Raw genomic sequence first — 25,644 nt, 5'->3', positions numbered from 1 at the left:
CATGTTTACTGAAATTTGAAACAGGCTATGCTTGTGATTGATCATGTGGATATCTGAGCGATAGCTCTTTGCCAAAACAGCTTTTGACACTTGATTCTCAAAGAATGTTGCCTATATTCCACTTCTCCTTTACAACATTTGTTGTAGCTTCAAAAGATTGGCGGGATGTGGGTTAAATTACACATTTGAACTGTAAACCAACATGTTCTAATTTGCATCTAATGCATAGCCCTATGCCAATACTCTATCACTACTGTAACTACAATGTTGTTTATACAGTTCTTTCTATGTAGTTACATAGGTATAATGGCAATTTAAAGGTATAATGTAAACCTTTCCACTCATATGAAAGGATACAGTTAAAATTATTATATATTTTTTTAAATACCATGATTTGTGAAATTTTCCAGACTATCATCTAATTGATGGACCTTCTCCTCTGGCACACAACACTGGAGAGATTATTAACTTAGTGGCGACAAGTGGAATGCTTCTTTGAGCTAAAAAATTATGAGTATATCTGTTTATGCCATCTATCCACTCCTCCTCTATCCACTGTCTCTTCTGCCTTACTCACATTTTAAACTTTCAGTTTGAAACGACCACACTTTGTGAAATGTGGCAAATTAAGGGCTCTATTCAATCTGTATCACGGAAGTTCCGCGATACAGCAGAGACTGCATTCACGGTTAGCAGAGACTGCATTCACGGTAAGCACTGCATTCACAGTAAACACGGCATTCACGGTAAACACGGCATTCACGGTAAACACAGCATTCACGGTAAGCACAGCATTCACGGCATTCACGGTAAGCACGGCATTCACGGTAAACACGGCATTCACGGTAAGCACGGCATTCACGGTAAGCACGGCATTCACGGTAAACACGGCATTCACGGTAAACACGGCATTCACGGTAAACACGGCATTCACGGTAAGCACGGCATTCACGGTAAGCACGGCATTCACGGTAAGCACGGCATTCACGGTAAACACGGCATTCACGGTAAACACGGCATTCACGGTAAACACAGCATTCACGGTAAGCACAGCATTCACGGCATTCACGGTAAGCACGGCATTCACGGTAAACACAGCATTCACGGTAAACACAGCATTCACGGTAAACACAGCATTCACGGTAAACACAGCATGTCGGCTTTACATTTCTAGCGCGCAATCTGTAACGCTTCAGTCATACAGACTGAATAGAGCTCTAACTGTAAATTAAATGCTCTAGCTACAGTGGTGTTGGTGATGTCTGCATCTGGACCATGGGTTACTTGGTAGTTGATGAGGTGAGTTTCCTTTTTACTATATAAAGCGCTCTGAGGGTCTGGAAAAGCGTTACATATACAATCAATTAAAAACGTATTAGAACTCTTTTGCTTGGTTATCAGCATTTCTTCATGACAATGACAACTTCGATGTGTGCCAAAAATATAGCTCTGTTTATGGTGAAGGGAAGGTCTACACATAAAAATAGAATGTTGACTTGAATGGGAATGTCCGCTCTAATAGTTATATTTATATGGGCTTTCATAGGACTTGCTTTGGCTGGTTGCCATAAAGATATCTAAGGGAGAAGGATATGTGTGAGATATTTAAGAGATATTTGTGAGCAGGAAACAGTACAGAATTATATACTATACTCATATACTATACTATAGATTATCTTTGGCCTCAAAAAGAAAGGATCAACTTTGGAAACATAGCATCAACATTCTTATCAACTCGGACATCAGTGCTTTAAAGAAAAACATATAGATATGCTTACATTAGACTTCAAAAACCCCAACCAACCCTTTCTCGAAGCCCCAATTTAATACAATATGGCTATAATATGTATAAAAATAAATTTTTGCTACTATTAAAACAGAGCCCTGAGGGTTTTCGTGGTCTTGTCTGATAATATCTGTCATTTCCACTTCCTGTCACAGGACATCAATCTCCTTGGGTGAATTCAGGGACGTGAAGCACTCTGAACGTTGCAGATAGAAATAGAATGAATAGAGCTGATGCAATTCCCTATTCGTATATATGACAATCATTTCCGTTCTGCACGATATATTTCTATCTATGTTACAGCCTTCTGAACAGGCCCCTTCTTTCTTTACCAGTTCCATTCTGTTATTTTCTGTTGGCAGGGAGTTACCTCCATAGATTTGACTGTCAGGAAGTTAACTCCATAAGCTCCATAGGGACTAATTCAATTCTATTGCGAGTGTTGTTTTCATTTGGCACCAAACGGAAGAAAACAAACAGGAAAAGACTCATTGGGCTCCATTTTCTGTTGCACTGAATTAGGGTCCTAATGAATACGACCCTAGCAAGCCACACCAACCATCACCTCAGATGTCTGTTCGTTCGTTTCCTCAATCCCCAGTCCCCCACCCACTAAAATGTCAGGTCTCCCTCCGAAAAATCCGGAGAATATTTTTTTCTCTTCCACATATGGAAGATTGAAGGGCCCTTAGTCCTGATTGGCTGGCTGTGGTGAAAGCCCCCAGCTCATTGGATCCACCATTGACCCAATCCCCAATTCCTGCGCACTCATTGGCTTCTGTCTCTCAGTGATTCTTTTCCACCCAATCCCAGCTCTCGTCACTGTCCTTCCTGTTTTTCTCAGCCTCAATGATTTCCCGGTAGCGCCGGCGGAAGAAACCCATCTGGGAAAGGGGGAAGGAGAGGAGGATGACAAGGAGAGGGGAGAGAATAAAACCACTTGTTGTTAGCTCAGGGTCAATGGTGAGGTGTAGTGGCCAGATGTTTAACCTCTTAAGATTTACATGTCTCTATTCCATTATCTCTGCTCATATGGGCATCAACAATCAACAGTTTCTAGAATCTCAGGTGCAAAGGTTAGGGAGTGAGATGGACCAATGGCCAGATGTTTGACTCATGTCAGTTGTTCTTAGGGTCAGCGGTTTCATATTGTTTGTATGTACGGTATTATATACTGTAGGACAGTGAAAGACTGACAGTAAAGGTAGGAGAGGGTGTGCTAGCAGTGGGTCGGATTCAAACCCGCTTGCACTGGTGCATGCATCCCTGAGGCAGTGCCTTAGACCGCTAGACCACTCCAGGAGCCATCGTAGGCAGTTGTTCTAAGGGCCAATGGGAAGGAGCATTTGCCAGTGAGGTGAACCTACGGCCAGATGTTTGACCTGTTAAGATTTACCAGTCTCTATTACACTGGCCACCAGGCAGCAACCACCAGGATAGAACCACATTGAATGAAGTTCCAGGCTTCCTTTGCTGGAGATGCACTGTTGAGGCCTTTTGCTCCATTAGGAGCTCAAAGTGAGCTTCTGGCCCTGCTGTTGTGGTGTCTTCCTTGTGCTTCTCATGTTTTCTATTGTTTTATGTAGTTTCTACTATTCAAAATGTTTTATTTGATGATGATGTGCTGATTGTATGTGGTACTGTCATGATGGTATGGTATGTTGTCTTTTCTCTCTCGCATTGATTTCATTCATATATCTCGATTGACCAGACCGTTTATTGATACAGACCTCTAGGCTGCGTCTCAAATGGCACCCTATTTCCGACAGACGTAGGATCTTAATTTGAGCCAGTTTGCTACAGCAGAAAAATAATCCTGTAGCAACATGAAACTGAATTATTATGTGGATTATAATTAATGGACATTTTTTTAGGGGTTGATACAGTTTGTGGAAATTCTACAAACTTTAGAAGCCTTTTTTTAACCTTGAATACACTACAAGTTTGCATTTCCTGCTGGCAGGAGAATTCTCAGCAACAAAAGAGTGATCATATTAAGCTCTTACATATGTACATACAGTATTGCACTACTTCTGACCAGAGCCCTATGGGATTCCCTATGGACCCTGGTCAAAAGTGGGGCACTATATAGGGAATAGGGTGCCATTTGGGACACCTCTGCCTCTCAGGAATTTCCAGAAAAAGGAAAATAGTGGACATGGCACTTGTAAGAGGGGTTTATTTTGGCAGGGTGCAAGGACCTGGGCAAAGGGGGTGGCTGGTGTCTCACACACACACACACACACACACACACACACACACACACACACACACACACACACACACACACACACACACACACACACACACACACACACACACACACACACACACACACACAGGATATCCCAGGACCAACATTCCAGGGTTTAGTCATGGTATTCCCAGTGGGGAAAAATAAGGGAGTAGGAAAAGAGGAAAAGAATAGGAGTTTTGTGTGAAGAGAATTAAGAGGGGGGGGGCCTCTTGTCTGGACATCAGTGTGATTGCCATTTCCCCTTTCTTTCATGTGTGTGTCTGCTTGACTGTGTGTGTGTGTGTGTGTGTGTGGGGTATGTATGGTTGGTGTAAATTATAGTGAGTTTCCTGTATTGTTCCTGGGATGGTTGTTATAGACTGGCCAAGAGCACCTCCCCTGTGACTGACTGCATGCCACTCTAATCCAAGAGAAGCAGCACTTCACAACTGGACTCTGTGTGAACCAATCTCTGGACAACGTAGCACTGACAAAGGCTTGATGGCTGAAATGTGTTCATTGCGACTGCTGATAATAATTCAAAGTCGTACTTTATTTGAGAGTGCTGACTGTCTTTTTCAGAAGAAATGTAGCACTGCCACAGACAAACCAAGAGGCTCTACACAAATTGCCTAATGCAGCTTGTTGTTTAACGAGCTTACGCATTAGCACAGGGAGAAAATTTTCCTCTGACAATATGCCAAATGACATTAGCCAATGATGGCGACATTATACCAGGGCTCTCCGACTCTGTTCCTGGAGAGCTACAGTCATGTAGGTTTTTGCTCCAACCCTAATCTAGCGCACCTGATTCTAATAATTAGCTGGTTGATAAGCTGAATCATTTTAGTTAGAACAGGGTTTGGCGTGAAAACCTACAGGAGGGTAGTTCTCCAGGAACAGGGTTGGCGTGAAAACCTACTGGAGGATAGTTCTCCAGGAACAAGGTTGGAGTGAAAACCTACAGGAGGGTAGTTCTCCAGGAACAGGGTTGGCGTGAAAACCTACAGGAGGGTAGTTCTCCAGGAAAAGGGTTGGCGTGAAAACCTACTGGAGGATAGTTCTCCAGGAACAGGGTTGGCGTGAAAACCTACTGGAGGATAGTTCTCCAGGAACAGGGTTGGCGTGAAAACCTACTGGAGGATAGTTCTCCAGGAACAGGGTTGGAGTGAAAACCTACTGGAGGGTAGTTCTCCAGGAACAGGGTTGGAGTGAAAACCTACTGGAGGATAGTGATCCAGGAACAGGGTTGGAGTGAAAATCTACTGGAGGGTAGTTCTCCAGGAACAGGGTTGGCGTGAAAACCTACAGGAGGGTAGTTCTCCAGGAAAAGGGTTGGCGTGAAAACCTACTGGAGGATAGTTCTCCAGGAACAGGGTTTGGCGTGAAAACCTACAGGAGGGTAGTTCTCCAGGAACAGGGTTGGCGTGAAAACCTACTGGAGGATAGTTCTCCAGGAACAGGGTTGGAGTGAAAACCTACTGGAGGGTAGTTCTCCAGGAACAGGGTTGGAGTGAAAACCTACTGGAGGGTAGTTCTCCAGGAACAGGGTTGGAGTGAAAACCTACTGGAGGATAGTGATCCAGGAACAGGGTTGGAGTGAAAACCTACTGGTGGGTAGTTCTCCCGGAACAGGGTTGGAGTGAAAACCTACTGGAGGATAGTGATCCAGGAACAGGGTTGGCGTGAAAACCTACTGGAGGATAGTTCTCCAGGAACCAGGGTTGGAGTGAAAACCTACTGGAGGATAGTGATCCAGGAACAGGGTTGGAGTGAAAACCTACTGGAGGGTAGTTCTCCAGGAACAGGGTTGGAGTGAAAACCTACTGGAGGGTAGTTCTCCAGGAACAGGGTTGGAGTGAAAACCTACTGGAGGATAGTTCTCCAGGAACAGGGTTGGAGTGAAAACCTACTGGAGGGTAGTTCTCCAGGAACCAGGGTTGGAGTGAAAACCTACTGGAGGATAGTTCTCCAGGAACAGGGTTGGAGTGAAAATCTACTGGAGGGTAGTTCTCCAGGAACAGGGTTGGAGTGAAAACCTACTGGAGGGTAGTTCTCCAGGAACAGGGTTGGAGTGAAAACCTACTGGAGGATAGTGATCCAGGAACAGGGTTGGAGTGAAAACCTACTGGAGGATAGTGATCCAGGAACAGGGTTGGAGAGCCCTACATTATACATTACCATGACACAAACTACAGCAATTAAAGATAGTGCCATTAAGTGGTGAGGAAACTAATTATGTAAATTAGAGATAATTATCATAGGAAAAATGTGTCAAATTAGTAAATGACAGGGTACAGTCCTTAATGACCCCAGCCTTGATTACTTTGTGTTAGAATTTGGAGTTGTGGTTAACGTTTTGACCTGGATACAGGTCAACCAGAGTTGGAGGCTACAGTGTAGACTAGAGCACGATGAGGGTGTGTTTGCCAGTTAGAGTGGAGGTGTTCTAGGCTATAGTCTAAAACAATATGAGGGACAAACACCTCCCAATAACAACGCAATAACCAAGTATAGTCCATACTATTCGCTGTACTGCAGAAGACAATGTGTGTTTGTGTGTGTGTGTGTGTGTGTGTGTGTTACCTTCCAGAGCAGCACAGCCAGCAGTAGGAAGATGAGTATTCCCACCAGCAGGCTGATGGCAATGATCCAACCAACAACATAGCCCCTTGGCTCCTGGCTGTGGAGCGCCTCGAACACCAGCTGCAACACAATAAGAATACAGTCAAGCATCAAACACAGACACACAGAGACATCCAGCCAACCACTTAGCCCATCGGCTCCTGGAACACCACCTAAAACACAACAAGAAGACAAATAGACTTAGACGTACAGACACAACAAGATTACAGTCAAACACAAATATATACACTAACACTCATCTGGAAAATATTAATTGTTTCCGAAACATTATGTATACCTACAACTATGCTAACTTTCCCGAGTGATGGAAATGTTAAAGATGGGAAATTCGAGGCTACAGACAAGATTACATTGGAAACACAGAGATATACTGTACACAAACCAAGATCACATTACAACACAGACAGACACACGGACACGAGTTTAAAATAAAACCCAGAGACCTGCTCAACTGTGTCTCATTATCTAGAAATGCCAAAGATCCAAAGCTCTCTATGAGAACTGTATCAGTCTATATCTGACAGACAAACCAGACCACGGAAGACATTCCCATTGGACTGTGGCCGAATCCCAAAGGGCACCCTGTTCCCTAACGAGTGCACAAATTTTGACCAGGGCCCAATCAGAGCTGGTCAAAAGTAGTGCACTATGTAGGTAATAGGGTGCTATTTGGGATGTAGACACAGTGGGAATATCTTCTACGGTCTGGTGGAGTTTAAGAGAATCAAATGTTATTGGTCACATACACATATTTAGCAGATGTTATTGCAGGTGTAGTGAAATGCTTGTGTTGCTAGCTGCAACAGTGCAGTAGTATCTAACAATTCACAACAATACACACAAATCTAAAAGTAAAAGAATGGAATTAAGAAATATATAAATATTAGGACGATCAGTGTCGGAGTGGCATTGACTAAAATACAGTAGAATAAAATACAGTATATACAGTCCATATGAAATGAGTAAAACAGGATGTAAACATTATTAAGGTGACTAGTGTTCCATTTTTAAAGTGACCAGTGATTCCATGTCTATGTATATAAGGCAGCAGCCTCTAAGGTGCAGGGTTGAATGACGACTGCATGATGATGCCATTTCCTGGTTGATAATAGTGTCTGCTGTGAAATGTCTTACTTTTTAAACAGGCTCACGGGAAGTTCCTTTTTGGAACAATAGTGAGAGTATTACTTGGTCTCTGTCCCAAATGGCACCCTATTCCATTTAAAGTGCACTACTTTTGACCAGGACCCATAGGGCTCTGGTCAAAGCCCTAGTCAAAAGTAGTGTGCACTACAGGGAATAGGGTGCCATTTGGAATGCAAGCTTGGCTGTGTCAGAGACTGGAATGTCTGGAGGACTATTCCAAGGTGACTTTTAAAAGGAGTTGGATGAAGCAAGAATGTCTGAGAAAGATAGAGGATCCCATGGCGTTATATGATTTCAAATCAATCATACAATTGCAGCATTCTTGTTCTAATCTAAGAAAAGAGTAGAATATTCTGTTGCATAAAATACCTGTTACCCATCTACATTTGAAGTGTTTAGTTATTTCATTGTACATGTGAACGTATTTCAAAACACGAATCAAATCAATCCTACTATTGCATCATCCTCACACAGTAAGGCCACAGATAATATTCTGCGGCACATTATGTGATACGAATCAAAATTGGAGCTGTGTAATATAGCCATTTCAGTGTATATGACATGAGATTTTAAAACAACATTGAAACTACTGTATAGTCAGCTCATTTATGAATTTAAGAGAACTGGTTCGTTAAATTCAAAGGAGAACTTCATAACAAACATTCTCCGTCTGCACAAACAGACAGTCTGATCCCACTATAAATTATAGGTCTAAGTCATTTTTGCCTGCTTCCCATGACATTAATTCACAATGACCCACTAAATTATCTGTGTTTACTCTGACAAAATCCTTAGTTGACTTAACTCTTCATAATTTAGCTAAGTGCCAACCTCCAAGGCCAGAGAGGGAGTGAGCCTAAATATTGTCTTTGGAGGGAAGACGTAGTCTCAAACACGCGCACACACACTACTATAGGTGGCAACCAGACAGTGTGTGTTTGTGTCTGTGCTTGATTGAGCTTGCCTGGCTTAATGGACCAATTGAACTGCAAAGCTCGCCCATCTGACACTCCAGGCAGGCTAGAGCAAACATTCAAAATATGGAAGAAAGATCAGCGATAGTGTTTGCACCCAGTGCAGGAAACCCTTCTCCTGTCCCTCCATCCTAGACATCAGGCTTCCACAATAACACACCATTCCAACTGGAATATATGGTGCGTAGCGAAAAGGAAAATGACCATGAAATATGGAAGAATTTCACCTCTTTAAACTGTAACGTGTTCCGTTAAGAATACTGTCAGGATACGTCCCAAATGGCACCCTATTCCTGATAGCGTGCACTACTTCTGTGATCAAAAGTACGAGCACTATATATGAAATAGGGTGCCATTTGGGATGCGTACGCAGCGTTATCAAGAGTGTTTCACCGTGTGAGACTCCAGTCCTCATGGGATAAGGATGCAAATGTGGCATGAAAAACGCAACACCGGCCGAACAACAGACAGAGAAGACAGAGACCTAGAAGGTGACTAGGATAAATCTTCTTTAACTGTCACTCCTCCTGAACGCTTTCCCACATTTGTAAAAAAAAAAATCCATTGTGTAATTCTGCCTTCTGTCATTACGAATGCCAAATCACTTGCGTGTGTGCAATGGGAACGTATGTTACCTTCTGATCTGTACTCAGACTGACTCCAGCTGAGTTTGTGCTGAGCTAACAACGTTGAAAAAATGTCTATGCCTACGGGTACTAAAACTTAAGGAACCATTTAAGGCGAGTCTTCTATTGCTGAGCTTTATAACTCATACATTATTTTGTTCTCCCATCATTTACCAGGGCCTGTTTGCATGGCATGGGTGATAAACTAAATCTTGTCAGCTGTTGATAAGTAGCAGGCTTGCTGGGAAAAGGGCCCCATCGCAGTAAAGATAAACCAAGACTACTGCACCCCGAGGGAGCACAGGAACCGACGCTAGGAGATGGAGCTACGAGCTGGGGCCTGGAGGTCATCAATATAATCAGCTGAGAGGATCTGGGATGAGGGGATGCCGAGCGCTCGTCACTTCATTCCACTGGTCCACAGGCACATCCAATCACTCAACGCAAAGGCCTGCTGCCCTGTGTGAGTGTGTGTGTGTGTGTGTGTGTGTGTGTGTGTGTGTGTGTGTGTGTGTGTGTATGTGTGTGTGTGTGTATGTGTGTATGTGTGAGTATGTATGTGTGAGTGTATGTATGTATGTGTATGTGTATGTGTGTGTGTATGTATGTATGTATGTGTGTGTGTGTGTGTGTGTGTGTGTGTGTATGTATGTATGTGTGAGTGTGTATGTATGTATGTGTGAGTGTGTATGTATGTATGTGTGAGTGTGTATGTATGTATGTGTGTATGTGTGTGTGTGTGTGTGTGTGTGTGTGTGTGTGTGTGTGTGTGTATGTATGTATGTGTGAGTGTGTATGTATGTATGTGTGAGTGTGTATGTATGTATGTGTGTATGTGTGTGTGTGCTACCCTGCTGTCCTTGAGGACTCACCCTCCCCAAAATATAACCCCCATGACATCCAGGTTGAGCTAGTTTCCTGCCACCAGCTGCTCCCCAGGCTTAAATCAAGATTCAGCTTCTAGATTCACCCTTCAAGGCTGGCTGAGGTACAACACCTAATACTATTAAACTGTTTGTCTCACTGACATCATGTTGTGTCGACTACATGCTGAAACTGATCCCCTCAAACATGCTGATTGGGTCACACATACTCTAAAGTGCTTTGCAGTAATACATCTGTGCGACTGATGTTCTTACTGAAGTGTCTTCTGATAGGCCCTCTGGTACCTCCATGGCCCTCCCGTCCACTCTCACATTACCCCTCGTCACGAACTGGATCAACGACGAGCTGTCCTATAGGTGTGTGAGGAGAAGGGGGAGGGGGGATAAATAGAAGGTGGGCGGGGGTTTAATACAACTTCCTTTAGATCCATAATGCAATACCAATATACTTGTGTAATAACCATGTACAGTAACAATGTAATAATCATGTACAGTAACAATGTAATAATCATGTAATAATCGTGTAACAACCATGTAACAACCATGTAACAATGTCATATGTAATAACCATGTAACAATGTCATATGTAATAACCATCTAACAACCATGTAACAATGTCATATGTAATAATCATGTAACAACCATGTAACAATGTCAGGTGTAATAATCATGTAACAACCATGTAACAATGTCATGTGTAATAATCATGTAACAGCCATGTAACAATGTCATATGTAATAACCATGTAACAATGTCATATGTAATAACCATGTAACAATGTCATGTGTAATAATCATGTAACAACCATGTAACAATGTCATATGTAATAATCATGTAACAGCCATGTAACAATGTCATATGTACAAACCATGTAACAATGTCATATGTAATAACCATGTAACAGCCATGTAACAATGTCATATGTAATAATCATGTAACAACCATGTAACAATGTCATATGTAATAACCATGTAACAATGTCATATGTAATAATCATGTAACAACCATGTAACAATGTCATATGTAATAATCATGTAACAACCATGTAACAATGTCATATGTAATAACCATGTAACAATGTCATGTGTAATAATCATGTAACAACCATGTAACAATGTCATATGTAATAATCATGTAACAGCCATGTAACAATGTCATATGTACAAACCATGTAACAATGTCATATGTAATAACCATGTAACAGCCATGTAACAATGTCATATGTAATAATCATGTAACAACCATGTAACAATGTCATATGTAATAACCATGTAACAATGTCATATGTAATAATCATGTAACAACCATGTAACAATTTCATATGTAATAATCATGTAACAACCATGTAACAATGTCATATGTAATAATCATGTAACAGCCATGTAACAATGTCATATGTAATAACCATGTAACAACCATGTAACAATGTCATATGTAATAATCATGTAACAGCCATGTAACAATGTCCTATGTAACAACCATGTAACAATGTCATATGTAATAATCATGTAACAGCCATGTAACAATGTCATATGTAACAACCATGTAACAACCATGTAACAATGTCATATGTAACAACCATGTAACAACCATGTAACAATGTCATATGTAATAACCATGTAACAATGTCATGTGTAATAATCATGTAACAACCATGTAACAATGTCATATGTAATAATCATGTAACAGCCATGTAACAATGTCATATGTAATAATCATGGAACAACCATGTAACAATGTCATATGTAATAATCATGTAACAGCCATGTAACAATGTCATATGTAATAATCATGTAACAGCCATGTAACAATGTCATATGTAACAACCATGTAACAACCATGTAACAATGTCATATGTAACAATGTCATATGTAATAACCATGTAACAATGTCATGTGTAATAATCATGTAAAACAACCATGTAACAATGTCATATGTAATAATCATGTAACAGCCATGTAACAATGTCATATGTAACAACCATGTAACAACCATGTAACAATGTCATATGTAATAACCATGTAACAATGTCATGTGTAATAATCATGTAACAACCATGTAACAATGTCATATGTAATAATCATGTAACAGCCATGTAACAATGTCATATGTAATAATCATGTAACAGCCATGTAACAATGTCATATGTAATAATCATGGAAAAACCATGTAACAATGTCATTTGTAATCACCATGTAACAACCATGTAACAATGTCATATGTAATAATCATGTAACAGCCATGTAGCAATGTCATATGTAACAACCATGTAACAATGTCATATGTAATAACCATGTAACAACCATGTAACAACCATGTAACAATGTCATATGTAACAATGTCATATGTAATAACCATGTAACAATGTCATGTGTAATAATCATGTAAAACAACCATGTAACAATGTCATATGTAATAATCATGTAACAGCCATGTAACAATGTCATATGTAACAACCATGTAACAACCATGTAACAATGTCATATGTAATAACCATGTAACAATGTCATATGTAATAATCATGTAACAACCATGTAACAATGTCATATGTAATAACCATGTAACAACCATGTAACAATGTCATATGTAATAATCATGTAACAGCCATGTAACAATGTCATATGTAATAATCATGGAAAAACCATGTAACAATGTCATTTGTAATCACCATGTAACAACCATGTAACAATGTCATATGTAATAATCATGTAACAGCCATGTAGCAATGTCATATGTAACAACCATGTAACAATGTCATATGTAATAACCATGTAACAACCATGTAACAATGTCATATGTAATAATCATGTAACAACCATGTAACAATATCATATGTAATAACCATGTAACAATGTCATGTGTAATAATCATGTAACAACCATGTAACAATGTCATATGTAATAATCATGTAACAACCATGTAACAATGTCATATGTAACAACCATGTAACAATGTCATATGTAACAACCATGTAACAATGTCATATGTAATAACCATGTAACAATGTCATATGTAATAATCATGTAACAGCCATGTAACAATGTCATATGTAATAACCATGCAACAATGTCATGTGTAATAACCATGTAACAATGTCATATGTAATAACCATGCAACAATGTCATGTGTAATAACCATGCAACAATGTCATGTGTAATAACCATGTAACAATGTCATATGTAATAACCATGTAACAATGTCATGTGTAATAATCATGTAACAACCATGTAACAATGTCATATGTAATAATCATGTAACAACCATGTAACAATGTCATATGTAATAACCATGCAACAACCATGTAACAATGTCATATGTAATAACCATGTAACAATGTCATATGTAATAATCATGTAACAACCATGTAACAATGTCATATGTAATAACCATGCAACAACCATGTAACAATGTCATATGTAATAACCATGTAACAATGTCAAATGTAATAATCATGTAACAGCCATGTAACAATGTAATATGTAACAACCATGTAACAATGTCATATGTACAAACCATGTAACAATGTCATATGTAATAATCATGTAACAATGTAACAATGTAATATGTAACAGCCATGTAACAATGTCATATATAATAATCATGTAACAACCATGTAACAATGTCATATGTAATAATCATGTAACAGCCATGTAACAATGTCATATGTAATAATCATGTTACAACCATGTAGCAATGTCATATGTAATAACCATGTAACAACCATGTAACAATGTAACAATGTAACAACCATGTAACAATGTCATATGTAATAACCATGTAACAACCATGTAACATGTAATAACCATGTAACAATGTCAATCAACTGTACATTTCGGTGTTCCTCAAGGTTCCGTTTTAGGACCACTATTGTTTTCACTATACATTTTACCTCTTGGGGATGTTATTCGAAAACATAATGTTAACTTTTACTGCTATGCGGATGACACACAGCTGTACATTTCAATGAAACATGGTGAAGCCCCAAAATTGCCCTCGCGAGAAGCATGTGTTTCAGACATAAGGAAGTGGATGGCTGCAAACTTTCTACTATTAAACTCGGACAAAACAGAGATTCTTGTTCTAGGTCCCAAGAAACAAAGATCTTCTGTTGAATCTGACAATTAATCTTAATGGTTGTACAGTCGTCTCAAATAAAACTGTGAAGGACCTCGGCGTTACTCTGGACCCTGATCTCTCTTTTGAAGAACATATCAAGACCATTTCGAGGACAGCTTTTTTCCATCTACGTAATATTGCAAAAATCAGAAACTTTCTGTCCAAAAATGATGCAGAAAAATTAATCCATGCTTTTGTCACTTCTAGGTTAGACTACTGCAATGCTCTACTTTCCGGCTACCCGGATAAAGCACTAAATAAACTTCAGTTAGTGCTAAATACGGCTGCTAGAATCCTGACTAGAACCAAAAAATTTGATCATATTACTCCAGTGCTAGCCTCTCTACACTGGCTTCCTGTCAAAGCAAGGGCTGATTTCAAGGTTTTACTGCTAACCTACAAAGCATTACATGGGCTTGCTCCCACCTATCTCTCTGATTTGGTCCTGCCGTACATACCTACACGTACGCTACGGTCACAAGACACAGGCCTCCTAATTGTCCCTAGAATTTCTAAGCAAACAGCTGGAGGCAGGGCTTTCTCCTATAGAGCTCCATTTTTATGGAACGGTCTGCCTACCCATGTCAGAGACGCAAACTCGGTCTCAACCTTTAAGTCTTTACTGAAGACTCATCTCTTCAGTGGGTCATATGATTGAGTGTAGTCTGGCCCAGGAGTGGGAAGGTGAACGGAAAGGCTCTGGAGCAACGAACCGCCCTTGCTGTCTCTGCCTGGCCGGTTCCCCTCTTTCCACTGGGATTCTCTGCCTCTAACCCTATTACATGGGCTGAGTCACTGTCTTACTGGGGCTCTCTCATGCCGTCCCTGCAGGGGGTGCGTCACCTGAGTGGGTTGATTCACTGTTGTGGTCATCCTGTCTGGGTTGGCGCCCCCCCCTTGGGTTGTGCCGTGGCGGAGATCTTTGTGGGCTATACTCAGCCCTGTCTCAGGATGGTAAGTTGGTGGTTGAAGATATCCCTCTCGTGGTGTGGGGGCTGTGCTTTGGCAAAGTGGGTGGGGTTATATCCTTCCTGTTTGGCCCTGTCCGGGGGTGTCCTCAGATGGGGCCACAGTGTCTCCTGACCCCTCCTGTCTCAGCCTCCAGTATTTATGCTGCAGTAGTTTGTGTCGGGGGGCTGGGGTCAGTTTGTTATATCTGGAGTACTTCTCCTGTCCTATTCGGTGTCCTGTGTGAATCTAAGTGTGCGTTCTCTAATTCTCTCCTTCTTTCATTCTCTCTCTCGGAGGACCTGAGCCCTAGGACCATGCCCCAGGACTACCTGACATGATGACTCCTTGCTGTCCCCAGTCCACCTGGCCATGCTGCTGCTCCAGTTTCAACTGACCTGAGCCCTAGGACCATGCCCCAGGACTACCTGACATGATGACTCCTTGCTGTCCCCAGTCCACCTGGCCATGCTGCTGCTCCAGTTTCAACTGACCTGAGCCCTAGGACCATGCCCCAGGACTACCTGACATGATGACTCCTTGCTGTCCCCAGTCCACCTGGCCATGCTGCTGCTCCAGTTTCAACTGACCTGAGCCCTAGGACCATGCCCCAGGACTACCTGACATGATGACTCCTTGCTGTCCCCAGTCCACCTGGCCATGCTGCTGCTCCAGTTTCAACTGTTCTGCCTTACTATTATTTGACCATGCTGGTCATTTATGAACATTTGAACATCTTGGCCATGTTCTGTTATAATCTCCACCCAGCACAGCCAGAAGAGGACTGGCCACCCCACATAGCCTGGTTCCTCTCTAGGTTTCTTCCTAGGTTTTGGCCTTTCTAGGGAGTTTTTCCTAGCCACTGTGCTTCTACACCTGCATTGCTTGCTGTTTGGGGTTTTAGGCTGGGTTTCTGTACAGCACTTTGAGATATCAGCTGATGTACGAAGGGCTATATAAATACATTTGATTTGATATGTAATAACCATGTCACAACCATGTAACAATGTCATATGTAATAACCATGTAACAACCATGTAATAATCATGTAACAACCATGTAATAATCATGTAACAACTATGTAATAATTATGTAATAACCATGTGCATACCCGATTCAGTATCTCTGTGTTTAGTAGAAGTTTCACATCTATACTGATAGCATCCTCTTTGGTCTGGGAGCCTAGAGTACATGAGATAGTTAAACATGCTCTCCCTGGCCGGTCACAATCCTGTTGGAGAGAGAGATGAGGTAGAGAGACAATGAGAGGGGGAATTGGGAGAGAAAGAGAGAGAGCGAGCGAGATGGAGAGAGAGAGGAAGGATAGGGATTGAGAGAGAGAAAGAGACAGAGAAAGAGAGAGTAAGAAGGGGGATATAGAGCAGGAGCGAGAGAGAGAAGTGGAGAGAGATAGGGACACAGAGAGAGAAAGGGGGGATAGAGAGCAGGAGAGAGGGAGAGAGGACAGAGAGAGAAAGAAGGAGAGAGAGGTGAACAGTTGTTACACTACAACACACATCATACATCAGCAGGGGAAATACCTTCAGTGAACCCTAAAACTCCACTGACTGTGACTGTCCCAAGTGTGTGTGGAAGTGTGAGTGCATGCATCTGTATGTTTGCACGAGTGCGTATGTGTGTGAAACTTTCTCTCTTTGTGCCTATGTGTGTGTGTGTGTTTCTCTCTCTGTGTCTGTGTTGTGTGTTTCTCTCTCTGTGTCTGTGTTATGCGTTTCTCTCTCTGTGTCTGTGTTGTGTGTTTCTCTCTCTGTGTCTGTGTTGTGCGTTTCTCTCTCTGTGTCTGTGTTGTGTGTTGCGTGTTTCTCTCTCTGTGTCTGTGTTATGCGTTTCTCTCTCTGTGTCTGTGTTGTGTGTTTCTCTCTCTGTGTCTGTGTTATGCGTTTCTCTCTCTGTGTCTGTGTTGTGTGTTTCTCTCTCTGTGTCTGTGTTATGCGTTTCTCTCTCTGTGTCTGTGTTATGCGTTTCTCTCTCTGTGTCTGTGTTGTGTGTTTCTCTCTCTGTGTCTGTGTTATGCGTTTCTCTCTCTGTGTCTGTGTTGTGTGTTTCTCTCTCTGTGTCTGTGTTATGCGTTTCTCTCTCTGTGTTGTGTGTTTCTCTCTGTGTCTGTGTCTGTGTTGTGCGTTTCTCTCTCTGTGTCTGTGTTATGTGTGTCTGTGTTATGCGTCTCTCTGTGTCTGTGTTATGCGTTTCTCTCTCTGTGTCTGTGTTGTGTGTTTCTCTCTCTGTGTCTGTGTTATGCGTTTCTCTCTCTGTGTCTGTGTTATGCGTTTCTCTCTCTGTGTCTGTGTTATGCGTTTCTCTCTCTGTGTTTGTGTTGTGTATTTCTCTCTCTGTGTCTGTGTTGTGTATTTCTCTCTCTGTGTCTGTGTTATGCATTTCTCTCTCTGTGTCTGTGTTGTGTATTTCTCTCTCTGTGTCTGTGTTATGCATTTCTCTCTCTGTGTCTGTGTTGTGTGTTTCTCTCTCTGTGTCTGTGTTGTGTGTTTCTCTCTGTATGTGTGTGTGTTTATTTACCAGGACCCTGCGGCCAGACTTGGTGAAGAAGGCGAAGATGGTGTGGAAGATATTCTCTCTGTCCTGGGGGATGGTACAGGGCTGGGGGTTCCTGTGGGGGGTACAGTTCCCTCGCCCCTCCGCCACCTGGGGAGATGGAGGGAGAGGGGGAGAGAGGAGGGGGAGGTTGAGGGAGGAGAGGGAGGATAGGAGTTGGAGAGAGAAATCTCTCAGAATTGTTCAACAATATACACATTCTACAAGTAAGTAATAACAGAGGACTCTCCTGAGAGCCCAATAATGTTATTTTTAAGACCCACTGATGTTCATACAAATATATTTCTCATAATGGTAAAGGTTTAACAATATGTTTATTGGTTTAACATGATTTTTACTTGTTTTAAAAAGTACAAGGACTGGGTGCCTGTGGGACCGTCGGTGAGTGAAGAGAAAAGTCTGACTCTGGTTCATTGGACTCGGCCTTCAGCTTGTAGGGGTCCCCAGGGTGTGAGCTTGAGAGTGTGGATGTGGAGACTGTCTCTGTCCCAAATGGGAACCTACTTGCTCTGGTTAAAAGTAGTACACTATATAGGGAGTAGGCTGCCATTTGGGACGCAAGCCTGTCTATCAGGCATACTGTCACCTATTCCTGCTGATGTCCCAGGATTATGGGTCTTAGGGGTTGAGAGGAAGTTCTGTCCCCCAGCAGGAGGGCAGGAGGTGGGGGTAGAAAACGACAGACGGTGCCGCTCCCTGACAGGTTTCCCATATGGAGTGATTTAGAGCCAGGGTGGTTTATCACCACCAACCATACCCCCAGGGAACACTTCCCCTTTCCTCTCTCTGCTTACCCTTTCCTCTGCCTCCCCCCTCTCCCCCCTCTCCCTCTCTACCCCCATATCTCTCTCTTTGTCGCTCTTTCTTTCTCCCTCCCCCACCATTTCTCTCTCTCTACTATCCCTCTTTTTCTCCCTCTGTCTCGCTCCACGCTCTGTTTCTCTCTCTCCATCTCTCCCGATCCTTCGCTTTCTCCCCCTCTCATCCCCTTTTTTGATCTCTCTCTCTCTCTCTCTCTCTCTCTCTCTCTCTCTCTCTCTCTCTCTCTCTCTCTCTCTCTCTCTCTCTCTCTCTCTCTCTCTCTCTCTCTCTCTCTCTCTCTCTCTCTCTCTCTCTCTCTCTCTCTCTCTCTCTCTCTCTCTCTCTCTCTCTCTCTCTCTCTCTCTCTCTCTCTCTCTCTCTCTCTCTCTCATCTAACAGACAGAGTTAAAGTTAGCCCACTGTATGAATGATATTGTCTGTCCAAAATGGCATCCTATTCCCGAAAAAGTAGTGCGCTATATAGGGAACAGAGTGCCATTTGGGTCACAGACATGACTCTTTTCAGGACTTTGGGCTTAACTGTCACAGGGTACCCTGTGTTTTTGTTAAGCCCAATCCACTCATAAAAGTGTAGCGATTGTAGATAGAATAAAATAGTTCCCTCTGAAGGGCACTAGAGAATAGGGGTGCCATTTTGGACAGACAATGGATCATTATAGGGGCACTTCCTGTCTGGATGAGAGAGAGATATATAGAAAGTGAGGTGAGGTTGTGTGAGAGAGAGAGAGAGAGAGAGAGAGAGAGAGAGAGAGAGAGAGAGAGAGAGAGAGAGAGAGAGAGAGAGAGAGAGAGAGAGAGAGAGAGAGAGAGAGAGAGAGGAGAGAGACTCCCTGCTGGAAGAGAATTTAATGGTATGGAATTCTGAATAGATTGATGGTATGTTTAGTTTCCCTAGAGTAAGGGCCACAGCTCATTTTGCTGTGATACATTATATCAATAAAGACATTGTTGACTCTCAAAAGCTGGTTTTGTTTTAATAATGACTGCATCATTATTGTACATGAAAAAACAATGTTGTTTCTGGCGTCAGTGTGTAGCCCACCATTTGGTGCCAGACAGGTGTTGGACTAATTGACCAATTATGTTTATTTATTTTGTATCCATTGCTACCAGATTCTTAGTTAATACCAATCAAATCTCAGGTAAGTATAATCTTAAACCGAGCTCCTAAATAAAGGGTTGCCTTGTTGTTTTTTTACACTGAAATCAATACGTTAGGGTGAATGTAAGATCATGACTGGAAATCAAACAAACTGCAACGTGCCAAGTTTTTTTGCTCGTTTTTCTTGCATGTTTATTTTGTCTGTTAATAGATGTCTGTCACGCTGAAATACAGTATAAGGAGAACATCTCACTGTAAAATCCTTATCCATATAGGACAGAGAGACTACATATTCAGACCGTGTTAATTAACACAGACAAAGGGTGTATCCAAAATGGCACCCTATTCCCTATGTAGTGCACTACTTTTGACCAGGGCCCCAGTTTCTGATCGCTGTGACTCCATATCTACGTTGGGGATGTTATAGAATAGTAGAATGATCTGCAGGTGTCCCATTACCCCCCGTTTCCCCCGCCATCTCCCCGTTAGTTCCATGCAAGCTATCTGATCCTTCCAAGTGATTCCAGATGTGGTGACGCAGGGTGGGATATGGTCTGCAGTCTCTGCTCCAGTCCTCCCATTCACACAGTCAACACAATTAACAGGTTGAGCTCTCCCCTGATCTACCTATATGCAGGGGTTATGATAACACAGCACCCACTGAGGATATGGAGTTTCTCAGCCTAAATGAGACACTGCTGTTCTGAAACAAAATGGTCGCCCAGCCAGGCTAGCTATAGTAGCTGTATCAACATTTCTTTCCCCTTTATAGATTTTTTGGGGGCCTCAAAAGGTGTCTCGCACCGTTCTAACAGGTCCTGTGTTCCATGACCCGAGACAGATAAACTAGCAGCTTGTATTAAAGTGTTTGCTACTGTGGATCCAGAGCACTCGGCCATGAAGGCAAACAAGAGTGATAGACTTCATTCTGTAGGATAAAGGCAACAAAGGATGTGGATGGCCTGTAGGTCGATAAACCAATAAATAACGCCAGAGGTACTAATGTTTGGGCGAATGGGTAAATAGTGTGGGGAGACTGCTGTTGGACATATAGACAGCGAAATACTGTTATGGGTCTCCCCTCTGAGCCTGGTTCTTGTCTAGATATCATCCTTCTAGGAAGTTTTTCACTAGCCTTTTGATTGCCCTTTGAAGTCCAGGCTCGGTTAAGCATTAGCATGCTTCAGTTCGGCTGGCGCCTAGCTGAACTTGGCTAGGCAAACGAATGTGCTCGCATAGTCCCTTAAAAGACCTTTGCTTGAAAAATTAGGAAAAAAGCGCCAATAGCACTATTTGTCCACTTTGAGATGCCGTAGCCAATATACACTTCCTCAAAATTGTTAGAATTAAACTCAAGAAATCTGTCATTCATTTTGATGTTTTTGCCGAGGAGATCTCAGTCACGCAATTTTACATCTAACTAAGATGTTTAGTGCAGTATTTCTCAATAACAAATTGTGCATAAAAACGAGTCATCTCTCGTTTAATGACAAAAAATACTTTATTGAAGAATCCCTACTGCTGACCAATCACCGTCCAAGGGGCGTAGACTTCGGCTACTGACCTTGGCTTGCCTCGAGAAAGAATGATGTGAGCCCGAACAGCCCAAAAAAATACTGACCGAAGTCCAAAACAAACAAAAACGTCACAAAATACCGTCATGAGCCCTATTTGCACTGGACGAGAATTACTATAGAATGTCGGTTATGTAATTATTACCCCAGCATGTCCGTTTTTCCAGTGGACGATTCGGATGGGATTAGTTTTACCAAACTGCCCCTGCAATAATTTGTTTTCCTCATTCAAAATTGACCGCTATGAAGGAAACCTGGAGGCTCTCCAGGCGAGAAGATATTTCAAATATCTAGGAATATGCTGATATTGACCTGATGACTTTCAGTCAAAATAATAATGCATATCAATTCACTTCCTTCAACCTACGCAGACATTTCATTGACGTATTTTGCAATTTATCAATTCATTAGCACAATATCGTCCACTTCATTATTTAAAAGAGAAGTATGGCACTAGGAAAGTTGATATGTGACAAAACAGATCGTTCATCTGTAGGCCATGTGCATAGCACTTTGTTTAAGCATCGATTTGTTCCCATGTTCTTACCCAAACTGGGTGCTCCACCTGTTAAACTCTGTAATATCCCTTAAAACACAGGAATGATGATTCGCACAGGATAAGTATTATCAGAGGACCTGGGAGTTTTCTGAAAAACAGTAGGTTTTTAGGGCTGGGATAACAACCTTCCTGTAAAAATGAGTGACATGGCAGATTCGGACAGGACTAAAATGACGGATGTGGTGATGTGTGCTCGTGCACATTATTCCATTACCTGAGCTGCCGCAGTAAAACCGCCCAATAGGGCTATAATATATGCACAAACTGTTTTGGCTGGGAAGCATGCGGACGCCTTTGGTGTAAAGCACTTTGTAGAGTCTGCTGATGTAACAAGGACCATATACATGAATCTGATTCATTTCATTTGATTGATAGACTGCTTTTGGATGGATGGATTGGTAAATAATGTAGATACCGGTCGATCATTTGGACAGATGGATGGACAGGTAAAAATACTGTTGTTGGCAGACAGGTAGGCCAGACTGAGGTACACACCTATGGTACGGTACACATCTGCCCTTTTGCCAACCAGATGGTTGATAGATAGATAGATATATAGATAGATAGACAGATACATACATATATAGACAGATGCATACATACATAGACAGATACATACAAACAGACAGACATACAGACAGACAGACAGACCTGTGAGTCCATGATGAGGAACATGTCGGCCCCATTGCCAGCCAGCCGGTTGGGGATCCTGATGTCCACAATGGAGCCAGGGAGCCTGCTGGGGCCATTGTTGATCACCTGGAAGAAGATGAGAAAGAGGGAAATATTAGGGAGAGAAATATTGTGGAGGGTAGAGAGAAATAGAAAGTCGGGGGTTAGAGAGGTAGAGAATTGAGGTTAGAGAGAGATGGTGTGGGCGGGGCCTAGCTCCACTCCCATTCCCCAGGCGCTCTCATTTGTTGACTTCTGTAACCGTAAAAGCCTTGGTTTCATGCATGGTAACATTAGAAGCCTCCTCCCTAAGTTTGTTTTATTCACTGCCCTAGCACATTCTGGCTTAGGAAGACCACCAAAAACCCTGAAAGTTCCATCCCTAACTATAACATTTTCCGACAAGATAGAACTGCCAAAGGGGGCGGAGTTGCAATCTACTGCAGGGATAGCCTGCAGAGTTCTGTCTTACTATCCAGGTCTGTGCCCAAACAATTTGAGCTTCTACTTTAAAAAATCCACCTCTCCAGAAACAAGTCTCTTACCGTTGGCGTTGCCCCCAGCTGTGCCCTGGACACCATATGCGAATTAATTGTACCCCCCCATCTATCTTCAGAGTTCGTTCTGTTAGGTGACCTAAACTGGGACATGCTTAACACCCCGGGCCATTCTACAATCTAAGCTTGATGCTCTCAATCTCACTAAAATTATTAATGAACCCACCAGGTACAACCCTAAATCCATAAACACGGGCACCCTCTAGATATCATCCTAACCAACCTGCCCTCCAAATAACGCTGTCTTCAACCAGGATCTCAGCGATCACTGCCTCATTGCCTGCATCCGTAATGGGTCTGCGGTCAAGCGACCACCCCTCATCACTGTGAAACGCTCCCTAAAACACTTCTGCGAGCAGGCCATTCTAATCGACCTGGCCCGGGTATCCTGGAAGGATATTGACCTCATCCCGTCAGTAGAGGACGCCTGGTTGTTCTTTAAAAGTGCTTTCCTCAACATCTTAAATAAGCATGCTCCATTCCAAAAAATTAGAACAAGGAACAGATATAGCCCTTGGTCCACTCCAGACCTGACTGCCCTTGACCAGCACAAAAACATCCTATGGCGTACTGCATTAGCATCGAATAGCCCTCACGACATGCAACTTTTCAGGGACGTTAGGAACCAATATACACAGACATTTGCATCCTGTAGCACTAACTCCGAAAAGTTTTGTGACACTGTAAAGTCCATGGAGAATAAGAGCGCCTCCTCACAGCTGCCCACTGTACTGAGGCTAAGAAACACTGTCACCACCGATAAATCCGCAATAATTGAGAATTTCAATAAGCATTTTTCTACGGCTGACCATGCTTTCCACCTGGCTGCCCCGACCCCGGTCAACAGCCCTGCACCCCTCACTGCAACTTGACCAAGCCTCCCCATTTATCCTTCACCCAAATCCAGATAGCTGATGTTCTGAAAGAGCTGCAAAATCTGGACCCCTACAAATCAGCAGGGCTAGACAATCTGGACCCTCTTTGAAATTGTTGCAACCCCTATTACTAGCTTGTTCAACCTCCCTTTTGTATCATCTGAGATCCCCAAAGATTGGAAAGCGGCCGTGTTCATCCCCCTCTTCAAAGGGGGAGACACTCTAGACACAAACTGCTACATACCTATATCTATCCCAGCATGCCTTTCTAAGGTCTTCGAAAGCCAAGTTAACAAACAGATCACCGGCCATTTCGAATTCCACCGTACCTTCTCCGCTATGCAATCTGGTTTCCGAGCTGGTATACGGGTGCACCTCAGCCACGCTCAAGGTCCTAAACGATATCATAACCGCCATCGATAAGAGACAATACTGTGCAGCTGTTTTCATTGACCTGGCCAAGGCTTTCGACTCTGTCAATCACCATATTCTTATTGGCAGACTCAACAGCCGTGGCTTCTCAAAAGACTGCCTAGCCTGGTTCACCAACTACTTCTCTGACAGAGTTCAGTGTGTCAAATCGGAGGGCCTGTTGTCCAGAACTCTGGCAGTCTCAATGGGGGTGCCACAAGGTTCAATCCTTGGGCCGACTCTTTTCTCTGTATAAATCAATGATGTCGCTCTTGCTGCTGGTGATTCTCTGATCCACCTGTACGCAGATGACACCATTCTGTATACTTCTGGCCCTTCTTCGGACACTGTTAACTAACCTCCAGACGAGCTTCAATGCCATACAACTCTCCTTCCGTGGCCTCCAACTGCTCTTAAATGCAAGCAAAACTAAATGCATACCCTTCAACTGATCGCTGCCCAAACCTACCCACCCGTCCAGCATCACTACTCTGGACGGTTCTGACTTAGAATATGTGGACAAATACAAATACCTAGGTGTCTGGTTAGACTGTAAAATCTCCTTCCAGACTCACATTAAGCATCTCCAATCCAAAATTAAATCTAGCATCCTTCACTTATGCTGCCTAACATACTCCAGTAAAATTTACTATCCTACCGATCCTTGACTTTGGCAATGTCATTTACAAAATAGCCTCCAACACTCTACTCAGCAAATTGGATGCAGTCTATCACAGTGCCGTCCGTTATTCTCAACAAAGCCCCACATACTACCCACCACTGCGACCTGTATGCTCTCGTTGACTGGCCCTCGCTTCATATCTGTCGCCAAACCCACTGGCTCCAGGTCATCTATAAGTTGTTGCTAGGTAAAGCCCCGCCTTATCTCAGCTCACTGGTCACCATAGCAGCAACCACCCGCAGCACGAGCTCCAGCAGGTATATTTCACTGGTCACCCCCAAAGCCAATTCCTCATCCGGCCGCCTTTTCTTCCAGTTCTCTGCTGCCAATGACTGGAACGACCTGCAAAAATCACTGAAACTGGAGACTCATATCTCCCTCACTAGCTTTAAGCACTAGCTGTCAGAGCAGTTCACAGATCACTGCACTTGTACATAGCCAATCTGTAAATAGCCCA

General features: G+C 42.6%; 1 protein-coding gene across 1 annotated transcript in view; it reads right to left on the bottom strand.

Annotated features, from left to right (window-relative positions):
* Positions 1–1,428: 1,428 nt before the first annotated feature.
* itga9 (integrin, alpha 9) overlaps positions 1,429–25,644 on the bottom strand; it is a 153,348-nt gene continuing 129,132 nt past the window's right edge. Inside the window, exons 23-28 of the mRNA XM_052477968.1 lie at positions 22,642–22,749; positions 17,898–18,023; positions 16,474–16,593; positions 10,554–10,649; positions 6,609–6,728; positions 1,429–2,670 (exon numbers count right to left, since the gene is read on the bottom strand). Of these exons, the coding sequence (XP_052333928.1) occupies positions 2,572–2,670; positions 6,609–6,728; positions 10,554–10,649; positions 16,474–16,593; positions 17,898–18,023; positions 22,642–22,749 (669 nt within the window). The 3' untranslated portion in view covers positions 1,429–2,571. The remainder of the gene's footprint in view (positions 2,671–6,608; positions 6,729–10,553; positions 10,650–16,473; positions 16,594–17,897; positions 18,024–22,641; positions 22,750–25,644) is intronic.

Source organism: Oncorhynchus keta, chromosome 24, assembly GCF_023373465.1.
Source record: "Oncorhynchus keta strain PuntledgeMale-10-30-2019 chromosome 24, Oket_V2, whole genome shotgun sequence".
Classification (NCBI taxonomy): Eukaryota; Metazoa; Chordata; class Actinopteri; order Salmoniformes; family Salmonidae; genus Oncorhynchus; species Oncorhynchus keta.
The sequence above is the reverse complement of the archived record's forward strand: the minus strand, read 5'-3'. Positions and strand labels throughout refer to the sequence as shown.